This window comes from Heterocephalus glaber, unplaced genomic scaffold, assembly GCF_053883595.1.
Source record: "Heterocephalus glaber isolate CG9 unplaced genomic scaffold, H.glaber_assembly_v1.0 deba00001175, whole genome shotgun sequence".
In the NCBI taxonomy this organism is placed as follows: Eukaryota; Metazoa; Chordata; class Mammalia; order Rodentia; family Bathyergidae; genus Heterocephalus; species Heterocephalus glaber.
The window spans coordinates 780,005-804,346 of NW_028258207.1; the positions used below are offsets into that span (position 1 = coordinate 780,005).

A 24,342-nucleotide genomic window follows, 5' to 3' on the forward strand; every position below is an offset into this window, starting at 1 on the left:
TGAGCAGCATTTGTTACAAGATGTGATTTTCCAGGTTAGCCCCTGTGCGTGATTCGGCATGAGAGGCCAACCCTGGACGTTTGCGTTCTGTTGTCTGAGGTTGTGCAGAGCCAGGGGCTGGAGTGCTTCTCTGGGAGTGACACGGAGGCCACCAAGATGAGCCTCCTGCCTGGGTCCCAGCGGGTCTGTGATCCTGGGATGGGATGACAACATCACACCTTATCAGCCTTTCCAGATTACGTCATTTGCCTGCAGTTGCGGGCCCCACGCAGGCACGAGGGTATAGGCACACGGAAGGTCTCACCTCCGGGGATGGGATGAAAACAGGAAGTGTGAGATAGCAGCTGTGTAAATGCAGAAGAGCAAAGCACAGGCACCCAGAGGAGGAAGGAGCCCCCTTGGGACCCTCCATAGTATAAAAGGGCTCCTCAGAATTCTTATCTGTGATTTTTAAAACTTAAGTCTTTGCCTTGGAAAAGTTTGTCACTTATAAAACCTGAGGTTGTATCTTTGATCAGCTTATTTGTGATGATCATGCAAGTTGTTATTTAATAACCTTTAATAATTTGTATTTTAGTAACATTTTTTATATTGCCTTGGTATGAAGGAAAAGTCTGTATTTTTCACAAATGGGGATGTCTAAACTCTGAAATTTTTTTTGGTTATTGTTGGGTTTTCTTTTGGGGTTTTTTTTGGGTCCTGGGGAATCGAACTCTGGACCTTACGCTTTCGAGGCAGGCATAGCGCCACTGAGCTAAATCCCCACCCCTAAACTCTGGACATTTGAAAAACTTTTATATTTGAAAAGCATTTATGAATGTGTTTTTGCAGAATATACACATGGCCCTTACAGAACAGGTAAATTAGGGGGTGATTGTTTTCACTAAAAAAAGGATTTCCATCCTTAAAAAAAATTGAATTATAGTTGTTCTTGAAGTAACAAATTTGCTAAAGCATTCAGTTGAAATAATTTTTAAGCCTTTTATCTCTAACAATTTTCAGCACTGCTGACATTTCAGAATATACTTTGCACTGTGCCTCATCTGCAGGAGAGTATAGAAAGGTGTGTCGCTGAAAACATGTTCCCACACACATGGGAGAGCCAGTGTGGCACACGTGCCTGCAGTCACAGTGCTACAGGAGGCTGAGACAGGAGCGTTGCAAGTTCCGGTCCAGCCTGGGCAACATAGTGAGACTGTCTCAGAATAAGAAATAACGTCTCTCAGTGTGCAGGCCTTTCGTATCCATGCTGTGGCACTTCAGCCACAGACATTCTGCCTGTTTCTGGGCCTTAGTCTTTTGTTACCTGTGTGCTGCAGATACTTAATTTCTGACTGGGCAAGATAATGAATTTGTCATCAGTTGCTAGGCAGAAGTTCCCCCCTTTAACGTGTCTCAGTTTATCAGTCTATTCCTTCATGATTTGTGCTTTCTGTGTCTTAAAAATGCCTCCTTACGGTTGTGGAGGTGGTCTCTGACATTCTCTTGTAAACCTGTTTCTTGGCCCTGTAGGGCGTAGCTCTAGTTGCTTCCTGGTGTGGTCCCCCTCTGGGTCCCGCTTTCCTTTCTGAAGTGAAGCTGGGCCCCTTGCCCCAGTCACTGGGTGTATCCTCCCTGCTGCTCGGCAGTGGCCCCTGGCTCTGGTAGCCCTGAACGACGCTTCCTCATCCCCTCTGGGTTCGCGCCCTGTTCGCCTCAAGGTTTACATGGCCCTGATTTTTAGTGATTTCTTTAGTATATGGGAAGTCTTTTCCTGTCAAGATAATCTTTCCCCCCGAGCGTTTCTTAGCTATTTTTCTCCATTTCACTTGCATGAGGCTTTTGGAATCAACATTTTGAGTTTACCTCTTAAGGGGTAATGTATCTGTACTAGGTTTGAGGAGAAGTAGCTAACATGAGCATGAAAGGCAGACACAATGGGAAGATGAGCCGAGAAGGGCAGACCGGAGCAAAGTGAGATTAGAGCGGCTGATTGAAGCTCCTTTGCGCGCCGGGTCACATGCAGCTGTCGTAGTTATTAAACACTCAGCTCTCCCTGGTGCAGTCCAGCTCTGTACAGCGGTGCTCAGAGACACATGTTCATCTGCCCGCCGATTGAGATGGAACAGGCAGAGATAATGAGGGGAAAGAGAAGTGCTTTCTTCAAAGTCCCTGCTTCTCTACTCCAGCTTATTTACATATTTTTTGTACATCATTCACTTTGTTTCTTGTGTTGTTACCATGACATTTAAAGCTATGAATTTGTCATTCCATCTAGTGTTAGTGATAGTTCACTAATTTTAACATTTGATTATTATTTTATAGCTAGTACCTAGTCATAATTTAAAATATTTTTCTTCTAGGTTGTTGATGAGATAGTTTAAACTTTCTGTTGGGTGGGAGTTATTGCCTTTCTTCTACCTTTGTTGGAATAATAAAATTGTATCCTCCTTCTCTCCCTCCCTCCCTGCCTTCCTTTCTTCTTTCCTTCCTTCCCAAGACTTTGTGTATGCTAGGCAAGTGCTTCACCACAGAGCTACATCTCCAGCCCTTTTTATTTATTTTATTTTGAGACAAGGTCTCACTGCGTTACCCAGGCTGGCCTTTTGAATATGGTCCTTCTGCCTCTACCTCTTGATTAGCTGGGATTATAGGCATGTGCCACCATGCCTGGTACTTTCTTAAAAAAAGCCCTGTGGTTTTCTGTAGGTAAAGATAAATATTACATAAAATTGGCCTTTTTTTTTTGGGTACTGGGGATTGAACTAAGGACCTTGCGCTTTGGGGGCAAGCAGCAGAACCACTGAGCTAAATCCCTGGCAAAATATTTTTTGTGTGTGTTTACTGGGGATCGAACTCCAGACCTTGTGCTTGCAAAGCAGGCGGCAGAACCATTGAGCTAAATCCCTGGCCCCAAATTGGCCTTTTAAACCAGGAAGTGTGGAAGTCTGTGGCATTAGCACAATAACATTGTTGTTTTATTTCTCCTGCTTTAAAATCAATTGAGAGTTTCTTTGCTTAACTTATTTCCCCCTTTTTCTCACATTCAGAATGTAAATGTGCTCATCATAAAGGAATGATAGAGGCGTAAGGTGTCAGGTGTGCTAATTACCTGATTTGACCATTACCCAGTGTATGGAGGGTTCAGGCTCACATTTTGTGCCTCATAAAAATGTACAAATATCATGTGTCAATCAGAAAGTAGAACTAAGGCCTGGGAGGGCAGCTCAGTGCCAGGTTATTTCCACAGAATGCGGGAGCCCTGGGTTTGACACTCAGCATTGCCAGAAGAAGAAACTGAAAAATCCTACGCCTTGCTGAACGTGGCGGCCGGTTCTGGTGTAACTTTTCCCTCCTCTCTTCTCTGCGTTGGGAAGAAGGCAGTGGAGAGAGTTTCATTGTAAGCTACTTTGCTTGTCATTCCCAGGAAAGCTCGCTTTGCTCTGGGATTTATAAGTGTTACATGACGGAGTGGATCCTCGTCAGACACGTTGGAGTGCCTTGTGAGCAGGATGGACACTTTCATTTGTTCTGGGCCTTTTTAACGCTGTAACGTAGGCATCTCCTCAGGATGCTGCATGCAGCGGACCTTCCCTTGTCCCGGCTCAGGGTCATGGTGGGTGCACAGGGGAGGGAGCTGGGCTGTCACCCAACCCGAAGAGCGGTCGCAGTCACCTTCCTGATGTGCTCTGCAGTTTCCCACACGCTGTGGCCTCCTTTTCCCCACAGGGCAGTCTGCCTCCTGGAGGTGGAGGTGCCTCAGATGTCCCCTCGACCTTGGTAGAGACAAATGCTCAGACGAGAGGGGACAGAGGCACAAGAGAGCTGGTCAGACATTCAGGGGCACGGTGCCTGCAAGAAAGGGTGACTCCGAGCTGGTGAGCTGGTCTGGCATTTCAGAGCCCCGGAGGAGCCCGGAGCCCGGAGCCCGGAGCCCAGGGGAGCCGACTTTAGCCCTGGATGTGCCACTGTCGGGAGGTGCGACTGCCGACCCCAGGGTGCCCTCTGGTGGCAGTTCCTGTTGAAACACCCTGACTTCCCTGCCAGGGCTGTGGGTGTGACAGCAGGGGGCGTTACCCTGGCCCGCACTGCTGTGTGGATCCCAGGGGCCTGTGGCAGTTTCCATGACGAGGGTCCACAGCGTGGGCCAGGGAACCTGAGGAAGTTAGCGGCTGCGCTGCAGTGCAGACTCAGATACCAGCTCCCGAGAGCTTCCCCATGCTTAGAGGGGAAAGTTAATTTGTACATTTGCGTCTAATCAACTCCAGTTTTTTCTTGAGCTTGCATAATTGTATAATTACAGTGCTGAACTGACACCTGGCATATGTTGTGTTTAAAAATGTAAGGTTCAAAAAACAAACGGTTGGCTTTATTATTCATTCCTCAACAAAAGCTTGTTAATTTTGGTCCAACAAAATTCTTTTAAGAGGAAATTTAATTTTCATATCTAATTGGAGCTCTTTGTTCTTTTTGAGAGAACAATGATTGTTTATGTATTTAATTAGAGGAGACTTGGCTTGAATTAAAAAGAAGCATTAGAAATGTTAGCCATTATAGGTACTGTCATTGAAATGTTTAGACGCTAGTTCCCTAAGACAAAGAGGGAAGTGAGTTAAAATTCTTGGTGTTTGATAAGAGCTAGAACAGTTACACCTCCCTTGTTGCTGCTGTTACAATCTAAGTTTACTCTGCCTCAGGAGGGAATGTTGGGCCATTGCTTTTTTTGAGGGAGGGGACACTCACAATGTGTGTGGAATAAGAATGGCGCCGTGTCTGTTTCTCTCGTGGAAATATCACTGTGAAGCCCCGCGTGGTGGCGCACGCCTGTAATCCTAGCGCGTGGGAGGCTGAGGCAGGAGAGTGCCATGAGTTCAAGGCCAGCCTGGTGGAGCAGATAGCAAGGCCCTGTCTGAAAAGACCAAAACCAAACCAAAATGGAATCACTGTGAATGTGGTACTTTAAAGATTCCTCCTTTTCTGAATGCTGTTATTAGCACCAGGTGAAAGGCTTACCAGGTGTGCAGTGGAGAGCAGTTCTCGGGGCAGCATGGTGGGCAGCCGGGTGTCCTCAGGCCGCAACTGTGTCCCCCCCGCTCTGGGCAGATGTGCCCAGGGCCGGCGAGAAGTTAGGAAACACCGTCCCTGTCACTCCCTCCAGGGGTTTCTGTGTAACTGTTCATTCCTGTGGTGGTGTTGCTCATTCCCTGCTTTGTGTTTTAAAAATCGCACTCTTGTTTCTTTCCCATTTAGTACCGGTCCCGGTTTTTCTTTTTACCTGTTGATTACTGTTCTTAGCATAGCGGCCTCCTGGCTACAGAGGCTGGTGCACACAGCCTCCCCGTCCTGTGGAATTGTTGGCGTTTCCTGATGACGCAGTGCGTAAGGGAAAAGGCGAATCCTGTGATTGCTGGGTGACGTAGTTTTTCCTTCTCCTCTAGTAGGCATGTTAATCCCATAGACGATAAATAACAGATCTTCTGCCTCTATGTGGATTTTTTTTCTTTGCCTGTCTGCTTTATCAGATGATGAGATATGTGTTCGAATTGCTCCCTTTGCCAGAGTTGCCATTGAGATTTTGCTTTTATGTATTTTGAATTGGATGGAAAATTTGTATTTTTTCCTTGGTTTATTGTAATTTTTATTATGTGGTTGTCACAAAGAATCCACTTGCCAAAAATAGGCTTTTGAGGGCTGGGGATTTAGCTCAGTGGTTCCGCCGCCTGCCTCACAAGCATAAGGTTCCGAGTTCGATCCCTGGTACCAAAAAAAAAGGCTTTTGAAAGAAAAGTTTATTCCAGTTAACAGTGACTAAAATGAGGAGATTCCAGCAGCCAGCTGGGAAAAACCGAGTTTATCACATCTGTGTGTGGATGGGCTGACATTGGGAGAGGTTTCATCTGTGAGTAGATGAACTAACACCAGGAGAGAGATATTAGCAACAAACTGGGAAAGGAATTAGGCTTATATAGGTATTGAAGGGCTAAGGAATCTGGGGCAAAGTGTTTGTGACTTGGAAGCCAAGGATGGTCTGCTCAGGTGTGTACACAATTACAGGACTTCTAGTCGCCAGGGGGTTCTATACCACATTTGAGTCCATTTGCCCTAATTACTGAGAAGCTGCTGCTGTTTGCTAAAAGCAGCTTGTTTGCTTTTTCCTCTTGGTTTAGTGCCGGCCTGACAATGTTGTGATCTTAAAAGTTCTCTGGTAATAGTTTTTGCCTGAAGCCTATTGTCTGGTATTAATGTAATTATCTCAGCCTTCTCTGAGTTAAATGTGATGGCCAGGTATTTTACCATTCTGTTTTTCAGCCTTCCTAGAACTGTGTTTTAGATTTTTTTCTCAGTAGTATTTATTGAAAAATTCTGTTTCATAGTCATTTCACTTAAGTATAGTATTTAGTCCATTTACATTTCTTGTGATTGTTGGCATAGTTGGATTTATAGTGCATCTTATTTGGTGTTTGTTGATCTGTTGTGTTTTTTTTACATCTTCCCTTTTTGCTTTGTTTTTCTAATTCCTTTTATCTTAGTTCTTGTTCTATTGCTTTTGTTTTCAAATATATTTTTTCTGTGCGTAGAAGGGCAGTTGGCCCACACTGCTGTTTACTTAGCAGTTGAAGGTGCTCTTATTCCCTTTCTACTGGCTGCCGTTGTTGCTGCAGGAAGTCTGCTGCTGGAGCAACTGTGACAGTGCCAGGTCCTCTGAGGCTGCTCAGTGCCCAGCTCGGATCAGTAGGGAGCTGGGCGTTTACCTCCTGTCGCAGAGCTTCAGCTAGATCTGGGCCGGGAGTGCTCCTTCTCTCTCCAAAGCCCTGCAGTTCAACCCAGTTCCTGGCTGAAGGCCCTGGGCACTTTGTGGGGTTCTCGCCTCCGCAGCTGCCAGCTAAGAATTGGGCGGTAGTTTATGGGTGTTTGTGCAAAAGTTCATTTTCTTGTTTCGTATCTGTCCTTTTTAGTCACTTTCAGAGCGGGAGGATCAGGCAGGTATCCTGCAGGAAATGAGAGTCCTGTACCCTTAGCTCAGTGAGCTCCCAAAGCAGGAAAGTGTGTGAGGTAAACTCCAGGTACCTTGGAGTCTTTGCAGGAAAGAGCCTAGTTTTACTAAATCTATAAATGTGAAACGAGTTAATGCCAGTATTTCACGTTAGTGTTGGCGTTTATTGAAAATGCAGGCATGCAATTCCTTTTGGTTGAGGTTTCATATAATACGCGACATCTCCCTAACAAGAGGAGATAGTCCAGCTCTTCATTAATAAGCCCAGCTGTTTTCCTAATAACCATAGCTTGTGTTCTGACTGGTGGCAAAAGAGGGCTTTGATTTGAGTGCTGGTGTGGCCCAGTTGTCCCTTCCGGAGAGTTAGTGAGCGGGAAGCAGACCAGTCTCACTGGTGTGGCGTCCTGCAGGGTCCTGGGAGGCTTGCTTGGGGGTCGTATGTTGGGTGGGTCTGCTGGGCTCCCTGCGCGGAGGGGCCGCGGGATGATGCGTGGACTCTTTGGTTCTGGCCTAGGAATGGCTCCGAGGAATCGACAGACACTCGGGATGTAAAGCCCATTGAGGGTCCGCCCGTAAACGCCCCCATTCAGGGGAAAGCTTTCAGGACCTCAGAGAAACATGATGAATAGCAAGGCTCATGGGACAAAATGCCACCTTGGAGGACAAGGCGTGTGTCTCTGGGCACATCGGCTTCCTTCCTTTTGCCTCTGCGTTAGGGAACCCAGCAGGCAGCACACGGACGGCACTGCCCACACCAGGTGCCTGTCCACGTGGCACTTGCGCCCGCCAGGACAGCTGGACAGCGCGGTTTGGGGGAGGGCAAGCCGAGCTCTGGGCACTCTGCAGAGGAGGCGACCCGTCGGACCCCTCCCCCAGAACAGAGAATAAAGGAAGAAAGAGGCCGGCAGTGGTATAGTGATTTAGTCTGCTCCTGCGGAAGGAACCCGGAGCCGGGAGGAAGCTTTGTCTCAGCTATCAGAAATGTATCAGAAGCTGGAGGAAGTGGAAGTACAGTACAGCAAGTCCCTGACTTGGGAACATCCGAGCTGCAAACTTTCACAGGCGTGCTGTGTAAGGCCACTTAGCTTACAGAGGAATCTCACTTATTAACGGAGCGCACTTGCAAGCTGGGGACTTACTGTGTGTCTGAAATTTCTTTTCCAGCCATGTCAGCGTTGATGCTGTGCCATTTCCAGCCGCTTTAGCGTTCATGCTGCCTGCTCTGAATAGTAGAAAACTGAACACTTGAGCATTTGCTGCTTCCCTTGAGCTAGATTGTGAATGTGTAGCTTGTTGAGTGCAGAGCCACGGCTTGAATTTAGGCATCACTGAATATTTTTTATGTTTTACTTGAAGAAGATACATGATGTTAAAAAGTAATACATACTGCAGCAATCCAAATACGGCACAAGCCTACAGTAGGCTTGGTGGCCTCCCTCAAGGTGGCCTCCCCGCCAGCAGTGTTGCCCACTTTCCCCAATCTCTCGTTCCGGGCTCGGTGACTCAGGGACCTGTGTGGATTCCTTGTTAAACAAATGTGGAGTTGTAGTATGCTTATACTCCTTAGTGTACTCCAGTATTCTTAATGAAGCTTAGATGTTTACTGTTAATGCTTTATAAATGTTTTCTCCCAGTCTGAGGGGCTGTGAGCTTAAATGGTGTTATTATGAGCAGAAATTGAGGATTTTGTTGAAGTTCAATAATTCCTTTCTTGTATGCTTACTGCCTTTTTTGTCTTGCTTAAGAGGACTTTGCTCAAGATAAGATATTCTTACAATCTCTTCTAGAAACGTCGTAATTCTCTTACAATTAAGTTTGTGATTCATCTCAAAGTGACCTCTGCGTATGGAGTTTGCCGGGATGTTTTTCTTGGCCCAGAACTTGGTCCAACCTTATCATGTTTCTCGAAATGTGCACTTTTGTTGAACAGAGTTTTCTCTAAATGTCAAAGTTGGTTAGTAGTGTTATCCACATTTTCTTTGTCTTTACTGACTTTTCGTTGCCTTTACTGGCTTATTATCCACTTTTTACAGATATATCTCCAATTTACCTACAAGTAATGATACACAAATTCACATACGAACCCTGTATAATACTGAAATCTCTTCCACCAGAGCCTTCCTTAGTTGGGTAACGTATAGAATGGCACACAGAATTGCCTGTCACATTTAGGAACCACGTGTCAGAACTTTACATCAGAATGATGTACTCTCCTCTGAGGGTTTCTAGTATTAGACATTTTTACTTCTATAGCTATTAAAAACCTCACAATACAGTCATTATTTAAAACCTTCCCTGTGTTTTAAAGAGGTTCAAATTTAAAGAAAAGTCTATGATATTTATTTATATATTTAATGATTTTATTCCTTATTCCTTTCTATAGATCATGTTTCTCTCATTGTGATTTTTCTTCTGGCTCAAGAATTTCCTTTAATATTTTGGAGTGCAGTTCTGTTGGTGATGTATTTTCTCAGCTTTTGTTAGAAATATGTTCATTTTGCATAAATTTTTTTTAAGTTTTATTTTTAATAGACAAGTAATAATTGTGCATATTTATGGGGTGCCCTGTGGTGTTTCCATATGTGTGTACAGACAGTCTCATGGCATGCCATCACCCCAGTATTTCCCGTTTTTTCTGGTGGGAAGGCCCGGACCCCTGGCTCTCCAGCTGTTCCGCAGAGTGCAGTGCGTTACTGCCAGCTGCAGTCTCGAGCTGTGAGATGCTGGAACATGCTCCCCTGTCCAGCTGCCACTTCATCCCTTGGGCAGCATCTTCTCTTCCTGGTCGCTCGCCACCCGCCTCATCCCTGCTGCCACCTGCTGCCTTGTGGTTTATGCCTTTAGCCCCTCATAACTCCACCTCTGAGTGAGCTGCTGTGAGGTTTGTGTCTCTGTTCCTGGCTTGTTCACAGTGCACGCCTTCCTCTAGGTTCCCCCAGGTGGCCCAGACTGACTGAGTTCTGCTTTGTGAGCCGCCATGTAGCATTGCATTGCGCAGAACTCCGTCTTCACTGTCGCCCGTCCGGGTGTCGCAGATCCTGGCCCTTGTGAGTGGCTGGTTGGCCCGGGGCATGGACCTCCATTTGATGCGTGGATTTTGGTTCCTCTGGGTTCAGGCTCAGTGCAGGATCACAGGGTCATACTGGATTCTAATTTTAGTTCTTTGAGGAACCGCCGTACTGATTTCCATGATGGCTGGACTAATTTATTACCCCACTAACAGTGTAGGAGTGTCCTTTTCCCCTCATCTTCCACAGCAGATAGCTTTCATCTTTTTGTAGTAGCCAATCTAATGGGTGCGAGATGATATCTCACTGTTGTAATTCACATTCTCTCATGACTAGAACTGCTGAGCCCTTTTTCCTGTGTCCATTGGCCATTTGTGTTTGTTTATTTTTTTGGAGAAATGTCTGTTCAGGTCCTTTGCCTGTCTTTTTAATAGGGTTATTTGTTTTCTTATCTAGTACCCCAAGTTCTTCATGTATCTGCATTAGCCACGTGTCCAGTGTATGATTTATAGATATTTTCTCCAAGGCCATGTGTTGTTTCTTCACACTCTTAACTGTTGCCTTGGCTGTGCAGGAGATGTTTAATTGGATGTGATCCCATGGTGCCATGGTTAGGGTCTGGATGTCCCCCCAAAGCCTCGCGTAGTCATAGGCTTGAGCTAGAGTGTGTGAAGCTGGAATTGATTCATGATGCCATGCTAGGCTCAAGGGCACTAGGATGAAGGCTGTGAGTGCTTCCCACCCTAAGTAGTCTGAAAAAGACAAAAGGGGCAGGGAGACACTGGTAATTCTCTCTTGTCACCTTTGCTGCCTTGTATGCACCATGTTGTTTCTGCTCTGCCCTGCCTGTTTGTCGTCCCTGCCTTGGAGTTGGCTGATCATGGACTGAAACCTCTATGAACTGTAAGCCAAATAAATCCCTTCCCTTCTAACGTTGGGGGTCGGGTATTTTGTCTCAGCAATGATAGAGAAGGGTGACTAACACACATGGCCTATCTTTGCTTTCATTGTCTGTGCTTTTGAGATCATGTCCAAAAAACATCTGCCTTAACCAGTGTTGTGGATCTCTCCCCCAGTACTTTGTTCTAGTAGTTTTATAATTTCGAGCCCTAGTGTAATCCTTTAACCCATTTGGACCGATTCTTTGACGTGAGTAATGTATCATCTTGGCTTCTCTCATCACTCCTTCTTCTTCCTTCCTGTAAAAGTGGGCCATATGATAGTAGCCAATTTAACATCTCGACTAATTCTGTTAGCACTTCTGTTGATTGAATTTTCTTAAGAATCCTGTTCTGCTTTGCATGCTTGGTAATTGGATGTCAGATACTACAAATTTTATATCCTTGGGTACTGAATTCTTCTTGTGATCCTATAAGTATTTTGAACGTTTTCTTAGACTTATTTACATGACCCGAAAGCAGTTTGAGGCTGTTGAGGCCAGCGGTTAAGCCCTGTTCAGAGGATGTGGAATACTCCCTGTGGAATATGCTGGTGAGGCGGTGTCCCTCTTAGGCCTCTCTGGATGGTCTTGGATTTCAGTGACTTTCCTCTCTGGGGAGTTGGGGGACAGGCCATTCCTAACCCTGGGTGCTTGGGTTGTTCTGCCTGGTCCTTTTGACTTCTGTGTTTTACTTGTGTTACTTATTTCCCACATTATTTAGTATTTATTTTCAGTCCTGGATGTTGAACTCATGGAGTACTAAGCAACATCCTGGCCCTTTTTATTTATTTGTTTTTTAAAGTTCTGAGATGGCATCTTGCTGAGTTGCTCAGGCTGGCCTCAATCTTATGAGGCTCCTGCCTCAGCCTCCCTAGCAACTGGGATTACAGGTCTGTGCCACCACACCTGGATCGGTTTTTATTAAAATATGGAGAGGCCGGGGATTTAGCTCAGTGGCACCATGCTTGCCTTGCAAGCAGAAGGTCCTGAGTTCAATCCCCAGTACCAAAAAAAAAAATATATAGAGAATTATATTCTGCTAGCTTGCTAAAATATGTGGAGAATCATGTTCTGCTAGATCACTAGTGTATAACCAAATTGTTGTGTTGGTTTTCTAATAATCTGAGAGTTACCACACCCTCAAGGTGCTTAACACGAAGGGACAGATGATACAGTTTTGGTATCAAAGTTACTCGTGGTTTTGCAGAAGTGCTGTGCATTCACTTCTTGTACTGAATAATGCTTTCAGTCTTCTCCTTGTTCTTTGCTCTCTCTCCAGGAAGAGCGTGTTGTGAATCACATGGCAGCAAAGATCATTGAAAACGTGTGCACCGCCTCCTCTGCACAGCCCCTGGGCGTCATCCCAGGGGAGGTCGGGCCTGCTCTGTGGCACCTGTTCCGACGTGCCCCCATCGACTCCCTCAGGGTAACGGCAGTGTCGGTAAGGCACCTTGGGGGCATCGCGGGGTCTGTTTGGACACAGGGTTGAACGAATATGCCAGAAAGAGGGGCAGTTTGAGCGCACATACAGCTGGAATCAAATTTTGGAATAATCATTGGTGAGAGCAGTAATGCAGTTTTCCTGAAATGGGGCCTGGAAAACCTTGGGAGAGTTGGGAAATTCCAGTTAGACCTTGTAGGGAGCCATGACATCACCGTCTCAGAGCTCTGGAGCTGCCAGGGGCAGTCACTGGCGACAACAGGGGACACAGGAGGGCTTTTCTGGATCCAGTGCTTCCGGCCTTCCTCGTGAGCGCCTCGTTCAGAGTGGGCCCAGTGGCTCTGTCCCTTGTGGCCCAGACAGACGCACCTGCACGCACCTCTCCTCTCCCGGTCTGTCCCTCTGGGCAGCGGTGAGCCCCGGCTTCTCCTGTCACCCTGCACTTCGTTTCTCCACATCTCCTCCTGGTCCCTTCTTGGGAACAGTGGCCACTGTTGCTCTTCCCTCTGCCTTGAATCTCTCCTCCTTCACTATATCCTTGTAGTCAAGATTCATGTGTTTTTTACTCTACCCCATTTTTTTTTTTTTTTTTTTAAAGAAAGCACAAACACACCAGGAAGTGTGGTCTGGCTGCCCTTCCTCACAAACACACTCTTTAAAGAGTTCCTGCCGGCCATTGTCGCTCTTTCTCGCCTGTTTCCTGTTCCTCCCCGTGTGGCCTCCTGGGTCTCCTTCAGCTGTTCCACCGAGGCCCTGGCTGCTTGCACGTGGCCGGGATGTGGGTATTTGCGGGTAGTTTTCAGTTCTTATGTTAGCCTAATCCTGAAGACCAAGGGAAAGTCCTACTCCCTAAATACCCAGCACACTCCTACACCCACACCCCCGTTTCAGGAGCTGCCTGTTGTCAAAATTGCAAAACTTCCGCCTAATTGTGACATTACAGTCAAGGCCAGCCTTCAGCAGGACCGATGCAGCCTGCCAGTGACTTTCTCAGGAGCTTTTTCTCGGGGTTCATGCCATTTTCGTCCGTATGTGCTCCCTGGTTTCCCTGCTTGGCAAAGCTGTCCAAGTGCCCCACCAAAGTCGCACCCCTTCCAGCTCTTCTGCCCTCTGCCTGACACGTCAAAGCTGACTCCTATGTCATGGGCTTCTTATACTTTCTTCTTGGCATTCGTCTGGATTGTTAATTTTTTACTGAAATATGGCCGCTTTTCCCAATAGCATGTCCTTTTTCTTTTCTGAACCAGGGTCCACCCTGTTTTCAAACCTGCAGTCTGACGCAGTTCTTCAGACTGTGTGCTCCATGTGGTTCACAGTCTCAGCGACTACACAGCTTTTATTTTGCAGGGGAGGTTCAGCCAGATTCGGCCCTGACTTTCATCATGAGCCTCCGTGGCTCCGGAGGACCCTGGCTGAGCAGCTCCGCTGTGGCAGTGGCCCGCACAGCCCAGCTGCTGCCTCTTTTCTTGGAGAGGTTGGCGACCACTTTCTCTAACAGACCCAGCAGTACCTGCTTTGAGCATTTTGCCACCTCAGGCCCTGTGCATGTTCTTCTAGATTTCTTTTCAACAACTTTCCAAATATAAAAACCATCCTTTGTGTACTGATGATGAGCTACACAAAAACAGGCCTCAGGCATGAGTTGAAATTCTGTTTTGAGGAGTTGCTTTCCCTCTGCATGTGTGCGCGTGTGCATGCGTGCGTGTGCATGCGTGTGGGTGTGGGTGTGTACATATTTATGTCATCATGGGCTCATGGATTGCCTCTTGCATTCAGTGGATGAAGATGATGATGACGATGATTTTGTGGCCCTGGGGATTGAATCCAGGGCCTTCGCACTGAGCTGGATCCCCAGCCCTCTTTATTACTTTTTATTTTGGGACAGAACCTTGCTAAGCCGCCCAGGCTGGGCTTGGACTTGTGATCCTCCTGCCCCAGTCTCCCAGGGCGCTGGGGTCACAGGCGGGCAGCATCACACCCGCGTGTTCAGTGGTTCATGATGTGATGCTTTCATTGCACTCTGCTATTCATTGTTCAGATTCTCTTCACGTGGGCCTGGGGTCTCCATCTGCATCGGAGCTGCCTTCCCCTTGGACACTGTACAGGGTCTGGCTCATTCCATGCCTTCCCCACCCAGCCCCGGAGCCCTCCGTGCTGCTGCCACTATTTCCGGCCCCATCAGACTGTGGGCTGGAGCAGAGCCTGTGCGCACTGACATGGGAGGAGCTCTCATGCGCTCCCCCTGGTGCCCCAGGTTAACTGGTGTCTCCCAGTCTTCCCGGCCTTCCCCTCCCCTGTCTGCATTCTGCTCAGAGAGCTGGATCCTACTGCTCCCAAGGGTTTGCCGAGCCGCTCACTCGGGTGATGTATCCCACACTGGCCGCCTCTGTGTCCCTCTCTGTTCCCTCCCACCTCCCCTCCGCTCCCCTACCCTCTCCTGGGCTCGGCACTCTGTGCCTGTGGCCCCACCTTCCTGGACACAGACATGTTGGCCCTGGGAGGAGGAGGGTCCATTGCCTTCCCTTCCCGAACTCCCTCACGTCTCCACTCCAGCTGGTCAGCCCGGCCTGCGCTCCACTGAGGAGCGTCTTGGCTCTCCACCCCCTCCGCAGTGGGCTGCTCCTCTGTGGCCCACACTGTCCAGGCCAGTGTTGCTCCTCAGTCTCCCAGAGTCCAGTTTTCTGTTCTGCCGACTCCATTCTCCACCAGAGAGAACTTCATAAGGTTGTCTCTCCTGTTTTCTGCTACAGTTTCAACCAACTTTCCCATTTTATTCCTGGTAGGACCCAGTGCCTTATCCAAAGCAGTAGATAGAAGTTGAGTACTGATGGGTACTTTTAGTTTTGGGGTAATACTTAATATTTAAAACATTAGTACAAATTGCTTAGCAAATAAGTTATGTTACTTTATTTTATTATAATACCTCATTGTAAACCCTTTGAAATCTTGAACCACAGTTTGTTCATCTCTCTCATCCTGGTGCCAGGTTAGGACTTCTCCAACCGAGACGGAGGGAGCTGCTGTCCCACATGGGAGCAGAGAGCAGCAGGTCAGGAGATGAGACCCTGCCCTTACCAGTGCCAGAGAACAGGCCACAGGGGCTGTGGTAGTCACGAAAACCAAAGAGGGAATGATGCAGTCGGTGTGAGGCTGTGGTTTAGGGATACTAAGCAGAGAAGCTCTGACGTCAGAGTCTAAGAATGTCACCTGTATTATACACAGATTTCCATGAAGACTTAGTCAGGGTGGAGGTCATGGGAACTGAGCCGCATTCGGAAGACACCTGTGTGTGTTCCTCCCGGGGAACAGCCTGGCTTCCTGCGGGAGCCCTCTCCTCCTCCCACAGCCGGCTTCTCTGTGTCTGGAGAGCAGTGCACCGTGAGGAGCCGAGGGCTCCTTCTTGGCCAAGGCAGAGGCGGGAAGGCCCCCAGGGCTGGGCCACGCCTTCCTGCCATCCCTCGCTTGCCGCACTGTGCTTCTCCTCAGATGCACGGCTTCAGAGCCAGAGCGATGGCGGGCCTTTCAGAGCTGTCAGTGTGTGAGCTCTCACCCCTGGTCAGTCTAGACCGCAGCTCTCAGCCCGGCCCTCACAGCCTGTGGCCGTCCACCCCGTGGCCCTGTCCCTGGTGTACTGACCCGTGCTCTTAGTGGCCTTGGCCTTCAGATCAGCAGCACCAGCCTCAGTCTTTTGGGCCCCAACCCGGACCTGATCAGAACCTGGGGGAAGAGGCTCAGCATCAGCATTTCAGTCAGCTGAGAGCGAGCACCAGCGCGGCCAGGGTGGGTGACCGTGTGCCATGGCGCAGGAATGACTTCGTTTGTAGGGAGTGGGAGTGGGAGTGGCAGTGGCAGGTGAGGACCTGAGCTGGGGAGAATGCTGAATGGATATGTGAAAGACTCCTGGGTCCTGGAATTGAGGGACTCTGCCCAGCAGGCACGGTGGGGCCCGGAGCTCTAGATTTAGAGCACCACGGCTAGTACCGGAATCTCAGCGGGCGGTCGCCGAGGCAACAGAGTCCAAGGGTGAGGAGTCTGTGGGCTGGCGGATCCCACTGGGGCTTGGGGGCTTCTTCTGAGGGAATTCATGCTTCGTACTGCTACTCTCAGATGTCACTGCTGCCTTCTTACCAGCACTTGAACATGCTGGAGGTTAGACGAGGAGACCCCTGGCTTTGTGTTTTCTAAACCAGCCTCTCTTGGAAGGGCGAAGAGAGCCTGGGGTGTTGCTGGAAGGGGTCCCTGAGCAGAGTGTAGTTATTGACGGGCTGGATTCTGCTGCGGCTCTGAGTTCAAATCCCTGTTGCACATTAGAAACGGGTCAGTGGCTGTTAAACAGAATTTTATAAATGTCCCATGTAATTACTGAAAAGGAAAGGAATTTACCTATGTGGCACTTTGCAAATGCGCAGGTTTTCAGTGCGTTTTGTGTACTTATTCAGAAATAGTAAATATAACCCTTATTAATATGCAGACTCTCCTGCAAGTGTGTTTCTGTAGGTGGTCAGACATGAGCAGTACAAGCTGTTCTTTCTGCAGCTGAGGAAGGCTGGATGGCCAGTTGCTTTTTCTCATAGTGGAAAGTGGCCCAAAGTATAAAAAGGTTTTGAAGCCGGGCAAGGTGGCACAGGCCTGTCGTCCCAGCACTCAGGAAGCTGAGGCAGGAGGATTGCCATGAGTTTGAGGCCAACCTGAACTACATAGCGAGACCCTGTCTCAAAAAAAAAAAGTCTTAACCAGTTAAAAGGTGACCCTAAGTAGAGAGGTGACTACAAACTACCTACGAAAGAGCACTGGGTACCTTCTGCTCAGCGGGACATGCACACTGACTGCCTGGTGTCCTTGGGTTGCCCTCTCCTCATTATCAAATGATTAGGGCTGCATCTCACACTCACGTTCATTACTTCCAAGAAGTAAGAAACACATGCACAACTTAGAATTAAAAATAGGGCAAAGATAAATCGTAGATATGCAAAAGTAGGGTGAGAAATATCCAAAAATAAAAGATGTAAAAGAAAAAATAAAACCACAACAGAAGCCCTGGGGCGGCTCCTGTTCTGAGCAGCTTCTCCTCTGTGCATCTCCTGCATTGCGGTGAATCCCTCCATTTAAACTCAGCTCCTCGCTTGCGCGAAGTCTCTTGCCATGTGTGAGGTGGTCTCCTCGGGTCACCAAAGACCAGAATGGCCTCGTGATGTGTGGGCTCTGGGACCCGGGCCCACTGGGGTCACCGGCACCTCCCTGCCTCCTTGCCTCCCTCCGTGGGGCACAGCGCCCACCCTGTGCTCTCTTCGCCTGGCTTTTTCTGCAGCTGACTTTGAACTCTGCCGGGCCCTCACTGACATCTGCTGCCCATCCCCGGGCCGCTGGCTGTGGGGCTCCCCGAGTCTGGTTTCCCGATGCCCCAGGGTCCTCTGGCCTCTCTATCACTGCATAACCTGGCTTTCGCCCTCAGACACTTTGCAGAGGGCTGTGGACATCGAGCTGCCTCCCTCGGCTCGGAATGTCCCCTGGTCCTGTCCCTTCTCTGCACAGAGGGCTGGGAGCCCAGTCGGCCTGCGCTGTCTGTCTCTGCCTCCCCCTCTGTCTGTCTCTCTCCCAGTAGCCTGTCCTGTCTGGCCTTGTTCCTTCTCAGGTGAGAAGGACCCTGCCTGATGGCCCCAGTTCAGAACCCCCCAGACCCCCCAAAGTGGCTGGCAGTGGAGCCAGACTGCGTGCAGTGAGTGTCACTGTTGGGGCCATGTCCTGTGTGCTGGGCCTTCTGCACCCTATATCGGGAGACCTAGGACCTGTGTTGCTTGTGGGGTGGCTGGAGGGTGATTTGGGGTGGCCTGAGATGCCAGTTCTGTGCATGGGTGTGAAGCCCCCAGGTGTACATGCAGAACCCCGGGGTCACTCCTGCTATGGACGGAAGCAGATCAAACAGGATCTCAGATCTGATGGCCGTGTGGCCCTCTCTCCCTCATGGACTTGCCTGGTTAGCCTGAGGGGTCTCAGAAAATGGACACAAAAAGCACTAGGAGGAGAGCTGCAGCAGAAGTTCCCCAGGGGCCCAAGGTCACAGCTCCATCGAGCGAGTGAGCAGAGAGGCTAGGAAAGGAGGTCTCCTGGGAGGTAGAGGGGCTGCATCCCAGATGGGAGGTTTGCTGGCCTCCCTCCCCTTGGGGTGCATCCTTAAAAACTGGAAGTTTGACCCTCAGTCCCCGAAGAAAAGGTGCCGAATCTTGTGCTGCACCTGGGCCTGGAGAGCCTGTCCCTTGGGAGGTGGTGAGGTGTCCACAGAGGGGTGATAGCTCTGATGCCGTCGTACAGCTGGAGAAGGGGCCGGTGAGAGTCCTCGTGAGGCTTTCTGTGCCCTGGGAGGGTGAGGGACTTGGACCTGCAGCACGGATCTGCCTTGCCGGCAGCTCCAACCTGGAAAGGAGCCCAGAGTGGCCTTGGGAGCTGCAGATCCCGAGATTCAGTCCCCTCCTCTCTGATGCCAGAAACAGAAAAGCAGGGTGGCCCCCAGGCTCCCTTCCCCTCTCCTGCCTGGCTACCCTCCTTCCCGGCACATTCAGTCCTCTGAGTGTAAGCACTTTGGGCCCTGACCCCCCTGTATTTCCCCTCCCCATAGCAAGGGTGGGCTCCTATGTTCCCTTTCCTCAAGTGAGCGATGACTAACAGGATTGGGGAAGGTTTTCTGAGGACCCGGGCAGTTTGTTGAGAGGCTTACAGAGGTGGCCCAGAACTAGCTGAGCCTGGAAGGGTGTCTGTCTCCAGGTCAGTCCCGCCCTGGCTAGATGGAAACGGAGGGCAGATGACACTCACATGGTGGGTGGGGAGCTGTCCCGAGCTCCCCACGCTGGGACCCTAGTGACAAGCGCTTTGAGACTCGGTCACTTTGTTGTTGTGTCCTGGAGGCCTTTGAAGAGCCAGGGTAAAGCCTGTAGATTGTCCAAAGCTCCCCTGGACAATATAGGGGGTGCAGAGGGCCCTGCTGGCTTTCTGAAAAGATGAGAAAGAGACTGGTGGATTAGGTAACCCTCGGGTAATTCCTTCCCCAGGCAGCCCCTGATACTAACAAAAGCTGAGGAAACGGGACCTAGCCCCGGAGGCCCCACTTAGGGTTCTCCTAAAACATGCCACCGAAGGCTTCCTTCATGGGATAAGGGGGCTGCGAAAGGGACCGTGGGGACACAAGGGCCACCCTGCTTGCGGCTGCGTTGCCGAGCAGACCTGACACAGAGAGTGCCGAGGGGCCTCCTTCCTTAGTAATAGCTGCCAGCGTGGGAAGCCAGGACCTGGGCCCTGGGCCCTGGGCCCTGTGTAGGAAGAGGCACTGGGGGAAGCCTGTCCCTGGGGCCACCCAGACCTCTGGTTTGATGACAGCAGGACCCCGGGGCCCGGGGTCCCACACCCGCTCAGCACCTCCAACCTCAACACCTGACTGGTGGGACGTGCACACCTGCTGGCCCCTGCTCCTCTATCTGTGCTGCCTCCCTCCCCTCCAGGGCCACAGCCAGGGAGGGCCAGAGACACAGATCCTCGAACTTTGCTTATCCCTGAGCTGTAGCTGGGAAGATTCTGATGTCTGGGAGTCTGACTCCCTTATCAGGAAGAGCCTTTCTGGCCCAGATGAAAACAGCTGTTCTAACAACTGCTCCTGTTGGTCTCATCCCCCTGCTTGGCAGATGGAAGTGGACCCCAGGTTTGGGCCGAAGGAGAGCAAAGCGGGCAGGGAATTGCTGCCCCTCTGGTAAAAATTTGCCTTCAAGATACTGCCTCGCTTCCACGCCAGAGACAATCTCCCTTCCGACCAGAGGGCCAGAGCAGCCGGGCCATAGAAACCCTCAAGTCGCAGGGCTTTTGGTACCTTTTAGCAGCTCTGCAGTGCACCTGTCCTGGGGGTGCAGGAGCCACGGCAGTGTGGGGCCTCAGGCTGTGCACATCGCCCCACAGAGCAGAGCCCTCCTCGTGGTTCTCAGGCCTTGACTTAGGAGATGCTTTCTTCTGCCTCCCTTTGTGCCCAGACTCAGATCTCTGCCTCTAGGACCCCACCTCTGACCCGGTTCCGTTAACCCGGACAGGGCTTCCGAGGTGTCCTCGTGTGTCTGGACCGTCTGCTCCCGCCCCTGCCCTGAGGTGAAGCTTCTCCGGTGTGAGGAGGGACCAAGGCTCAGAGAGGCTGTCGAGTGTCCCAAAGCAAAGCCCAGCTGTGCTGGCTCTCAGTACAGTGTTTGGGGTTAACCATTTCAAAGGGAACCGGAGTCCTAGGGAAAGAGCAAATGGGGCTGTCTCATTCCTCCCTCCACAAACCTTAGAGCAATTGAGAGGCTTTCTGGGGACCACCGGGTTCTGCCAGCTAGATTCCGGGTGTGGAGAAATAATCCGGCCCTGATGCTCAGAGACACCCAGAGACGAGAGACCCCCAGGGCCAGCGAGTGCCCAAGACCCCAAAACAGATACCTCGGGCCCCGCCCTGAGCTTGCTGAGAGGCCACCCACTCAGTCCTGTGTCCCAGACAGGGAATGGCTCTGGAGGACTGGCTTGGCTTAAGGGGCAGCTTGGCAGCCCAAGGGGATTTGAACAAAGAATTAGCCCTGGTGGCCAGCTCGCCTTAGGCACCATGACCTGACAGACGTTTCGGCTTGCTGGCCTCCGAGGGCTCCCTCACGGCAGGCTGGCGAAGTCCTAAGCCAGCTCCCAGAGGGGCCGGCCTTCTGCCTACCACAAAAGCCAGCTACTTTCCTCCAAGCCAAACTTCGGCAGTCTGAACAACCATTGCGAACAGGTGGTGCTGGGGTGGACTTAAGGAATTCCCTCTGAAAAAAACCCAAGCTAAACTCTTTGGCAGTAAAAGTTCACTGTGGAAAATAAAACTGAAGAGGCAGGGTACACCCCAGTGACCCGTTCTGCACCATGGAGAGCTGGTCACTCCTGGCAGGGACCAGCGCCCCGGGGGCTAAGTCACCGGCCTTGACCAGGTGTTGGAACCTAGCAAAGGAAAGCAGGCCAGCTGCATTCTGATTCTGGGTACACCTTCCTGTCGTCCAGGCCCATGCAGCCATTTGAGAAGGAAAAAACTTCTCATAGCCTCTGGGTGTCCTTAGAAACCATCGCCAGGCGGTAGCTCACCTCCTGAGGGCTGTACGTTGTCCTCTCCAGGAGGGGCAGTAGTACACTGAGGGGCCGTCAAGGGAGAGGATGAGGCCAGCACCGGAGTGGTGGGTCCAGCCCTGCTGTGGGAGCAAGGCCAGGCCTCCACTCCTCCCCGAGGCAGAGGCACTGAGCCCTCCACCCTCCTGGCCGTTCCAAGCCAGAGACCGAAAGCGAGGCAGCCAGTGGAAGACCCTCTGTTCCCCAGAAGGGGCCTGGCACAGCGGCGGCCCAGAGTGGGGGTGTTCGGTCCATGGGAACAACAATCCCTGACCTACAGACAGGTCCCCCTCACCCCGAGAGCAGGAGCTTATGCAGGAGAAGGCGGCAGGTGGACTGCTCCATGCCAAGCCCGGGCGCCCATTTTTCCTGGTGCGGGGGACATTTTCACTGGTGGGTGAGTCCTGCCCTTTCAAAACCCAAAGGCAACTGAGGGAGTCCGAGCCTTGGGCCGTGAAGTTGTCCCTGGGTTCTGTTGCCTTGGGGAGTCTGAAGTGACAGTGTCGTGGCTGGAAGCCCTGCAGCCCGGTCAGTGTCATTCACACCGCACCAGTACCCGGAGGCCCCAGTCCTCCACAGGGCGGAGAGGCCACATGCAGGCCTAAAAAGTCGCCTCTGTAAGCTGACGTGAGACATAGCTTCCCAGACCACCCCCTAACCACAGTCCTGAAATTCAGAAGTACTCCTCAGAAGTCTGACTGAGCCCTGGGCGGCGGCGTGGGAGCCCCTGGCTGCTGGGCTCTGAGGTGGCCGCCCTGGTGTGACACTCCGCTGATGTGGGGAGCAGGGAGCCCCTCTAAGCCGGGACTGAGTCTTGGAAAAGATGCTGCCTGTCTCCTCCCTCCCGGAGCTGTGCATCTCAGTACTCCCCAGCCCTTTGCTGCCAGGGCGACCCGCTATGACTCCTAGATACGCCACACTTGCTTGAAGCCCTGGACAGAGGATAGGATGGGATGATCCCACAGGCTGCTCCTGGGGACCCCTGGGGGCTGAGAGCTGTGCTTCAGAAGGCCCCCCAAAGGTAACGGCCCATGAGAGTGCCTTGACCATCCTTTTTTTTTTGGTTTTTTGAGGCAAGGTTTCCCTTTGTATTTCAGGGTGGCCCTGAACTCACTATGTAGCCTAGGCTGGCCTCGAACTCATGGCAACCCCCTGCCGCAGCCTCCTGAGTGCTGGGACCACAGGCATGCGCCACCATGCGCGGCTCTTGGCCATCCTGTTTTGAATAAATCTCTTTACAGATCCTCTGACTTTGATCTTCTGGTGCCTCTTCACCTGCCAACTCCCTGCAGGTGGAGCCATTTTCTTTTTTTTTTTCCTCCATTAAGTTTCTTGGTACATTTTAGGTGTAAAATACAGTTACATTCATCATTGGGATCTTGTACCTTTACATGAGCATCTTGGTTCTTATTTTTTTTGCCTTCCCCTGCCCTTCCTTCACCCCCTCCACCCTTCCCTATTTGCAAAGTCTTTGTTTCCATTTATTCCTTTTCTCGTATTTTTCTTTTCCCTTCTTTCCTTTCCCCTACCCCTCCCACTTCCCCTACTCCTTTAGACCTTTACTTCCTATTTCACATTATCAATTATACATTTTAAAATTACAATATCAAGATCTAGAAGACATTACCACAGATTTTACAGAATTTAAAAGGATACAGAAAGCATATTACAAAAATCTGTTTTGAAATAAATTTGACAACTTCTAAGAAGTACCTTGGAAGACAAATTAATGAAACTAACTCTGGAGGAAATATCAAATTTGAATAGCACCTATTAAAGTATATTCCTAGCTTGATAGCCTACCCCTGTGACTACAACAGGCTCGTATACATTTTAATTGATAAATTATATCAGACATTTAAAGCAGAAAATAAAAGGAACACTTCTCCCCACATTTTAGGAAATCAACATTTTTTATCCTAAAACTGGATAAAGATGATAGAAGAAAAAAGTATGAACATAGATAGAAATTTGTTTAACAAAACAAACTATTAGAAGTCAGATCTGGCAGTATGTAGAAAGTGGTTTTGTTATAGGGATGGCAGTGTTGATTCAGCATTGGAAGATCCATCCCCAAAAGTCATCATTTTAACAGAGGAAAAGAAAAAGCCATATGATCCTGTCACTAGTTGGAGAAAAAGTATTGGACTAAATTCCACAGCTGTTCATGGTAAAAGCTATCAGGAGACTAGAAGTAGAACAGAACCTTCTCAACAGATCAAAGACATGTACTCCATACGTCCAGCAAAAATGCCTTATATGAATGGAGAAGATACAATGCTTTCTCCCTAAGGTGGGGAACAAGGGCAGATATGCCTACTCTTCATCTGTCCATTAAACTTTGAAACAGGCCTAAACCAAAATATTCTGGCAATAAAATGACACAATTAGGATGGGATTGGCAAGGTAGAACCAAAATCTTTATATGTAGATTAAATGATCATCTACGGAGAAAATACTAAGAAATCTCTAGGAGCCCCTAGAACTTGTATTTGAATTTAGCAGGATTAGAAAACACAAGGTATATATAAAAATTCAGGTCTGTGTATATTTGCTATAAATGAAGAATTGGATATTGAAATTTAAAAGTTATGTAGGAGTACAAAGGACCTAGAAAGGTAAAAAGAAAAAGAAAAAAACTGTTGGAAGACGTTTAGTACCTAATTTTAAGACTTCCTCTAAAGCTACAGTAATCAAGGCAGTGTTGGTGTAAGGAAAGACAAATAGATCATTGGAATAAAACAGAGAATCTAGAAATAGAACCACACATATATGGTCCACTGAGTTTTGAAAGTTTATTAAACATTAACATTTTATAGAATATAAACTCAATTCAAGAGCCGAG

At 49.5% G+C, this 24,342-nt stretch overlaps 1 protein-coding gene across 12 annotated transcripts in view; it reads left to right on the forward strand.

The window, feature by feature from the left end:
* Ulk4 (unc-51 like kinase 4) overlaps positions 1-24,342 on the forward strand; it is a 379,759-nt gene that overhangs the window by 59,952 nt on the left and 295,465 nt on the right. For all 12 annotated transcript variants that reach the window (XR_015451092.1, XR_015451093.1, XR_015451090.1 and 9 more), the window contains exon 20: positions 12,201-12,362. Coding sequence is in view for 7 of the 12 variants with exons in the window: in XM_004835115.3 (XP_004835172.1) it covers positions 12,201-12,362 (162 nt within the window). In the remaining 5 variants the exon portion in view is untranslated. The remainder of the gene's footprint in view (positions 1-12,200; positions 12,363-24,342) is intronic.